The sequence below is a fragment of the Bombus pyrosoma genome, linkage group LG17, assembly GCF_014825855.1.
Source record: "Bombus pyrosoma isolate SC7728 linkage group LG17, ASM1482585v1, whole genome shotgun sequence".
Taxonomy (NCBI): domain Eukaryota; kingdom Metazoa; phylum Arthropoda; class Insecta; order Hymenoptera; family Apidae; genus Bombus; species Bombus pyrosoma.
In genome coordinates, this window is record NC_057786.1 from 3994922 (window position 1) to 3996551 (window position 1630).

Consider the following 1630-nt stretch of genomic DNA (forward strand, 5'->3'; position numbering starts at 1 on the left):
TAAATATTATTCATATTTCTTTCAATGTTTAAGCCTATCAGGGGCCAAATTGATTAACTTCCTTTTCTGGGATTGAGCTGGTATTTCTTGGTCTTCAGATTTACGATGACATCAAAGCAAAACACCCCTCGGTTTTGAGCAAAGTTTATCCCGTGAAAGGTGACGTGAGTCTGCCGTATTTAGGTCTTTCGCAAGAAGATAGATTTTCGCTGTTAGAGAAAGTAAACATAGTGTTTCACGTCGCGGCCACTGTGAGATTCGACGAGCCGTTACACGTGGCTGTTAATGTCAATACCAAAGGTACTGGTCATGTTATCGAACTTTGGAACGAACTGAGGAATCCAATTAGCTTCGTCCACGTTAGCACAGCTTATAGTAATGCGAATCTACGTGAGATTGGGGAAAAAGTTTATACGTAAGCATAAGTTATACGCAAACGTTGTTTCATGGTTTACGAATATTATATTTATAATTATATCGTGAAGAATACGTTCACTTATTACTGAATTTGCAGTACGAGCTTGAAACCTGCAGAGATGATCGATATGTGTGACAAATTGGACAAAACGTCCATCAACGAAATAGAGAAAATGATTTTAAAAACTTATCCAAACACATACACACTGAGTAAGAATTTAGCAGAACAGATTGTAGCAAGCAAGAGTAAACACCTGTCAGTTGCGATAGTACGACCAAGCATAGTTGGTGCCTCCTTGAAAGAACCATGTCCTGGTTGGCAACAGAATCTTTCTGCATTTACAGGTATTTACATAAATCTTTTTCCATAGTAATTGTTCAATATTCCTTACATTTCACAGAAGTAGAGCTAATCGGTTAGTTTTTGAGAGGCTAAATGAGCGGCTTTCCACTAGATCATCAGTATTATATTGTTCAAAGTTGGTGTTGCTCACTATTACGAGAATTCATTCCTATCTACTTAACGTTACATTTCTGGTAATTGAAAATCACAAATAATTTCTAAACCAATTTAATGTTTCCAGGTAGCTTCCTGCTAATCGGCAGAGGATTTGCAAGGGCGATGCGAGGTACGAGAGATGCCAGATTAGATTTAGTGCCTGTCGATTTCGTAGTCGACACGATAATATGTAGTGCATGGCATGTCACACTACATCGTGATCATGAAGTTAAAGTATACAACTGCACGAGTAACGCATGCCCTTTTAAGTAATATTTCTTACGAATATTTTTCAACTAATGTAATTCATATTGTTAGAATATACTAAAAGTTTCAGTTTATTTATGCAACGTGGACAATGGAAATACAAACAAATGTAGAATACAAAAGCCCTCTTTTGTTCCCAATACTTCAATTTAGTAAAATAGTGATATAATATAATATTTATCTAAATTGCATAATATTTCCCGAGATACTCGGATGATACTAAACTTTGCTTTGAGTATAATTCCATTAATTGTACAAATGTAAATGTTTCAATTGACAAGGTGGGGTCCGATGATAGATGCTATGGTAAAGTGTAGCATAGAAATGCCGCTGAACGATACACTATGGTACCCGGGTTGTTCGGTTGTAGCTAACAGGTATATTTACAACGTTCTGGGTGTATTTCCGCTTGTTTTGCCTGCGGTCGTCATAGATATCTTTTCAAGA

General features: G+C 36.6%; 1 protein-coding gene across 1 annotated transcript in view; it reads left to right on the forward strand.

Annotated features, from left to right (window-relative positions):
- The window catches only part of LOC122577080 (fatty acyl-CoA reductase 1-like), a gene marked incomplete at its 3' end in the record, with an annotated part of 3882 nt that extends 2261 nt beyond the window's left edge, over positions 1-1621 (forward strand). Inside the window, exons 6-10 of the mRNA XM_043748164.1 lie at positions 42-43; positions 99-415; positions 515-762; positions 1002-1185; positions 1465-1621. Of these exons, the coding sequence (XP_043604099.1) occupies positions 42-43; positions 99-415; positions 515-762; positions 1002-1185; positions 1465-1621 (908 nt within the window). The remainder of the gene's footprint in view (positions 1-41; positions 44-98; positions 416-514; positions 763-1001; positions 1186-1464) is intronic.
- Between the last annotated feature and the right edge of the window lie 9 nt (positions 1622-1630).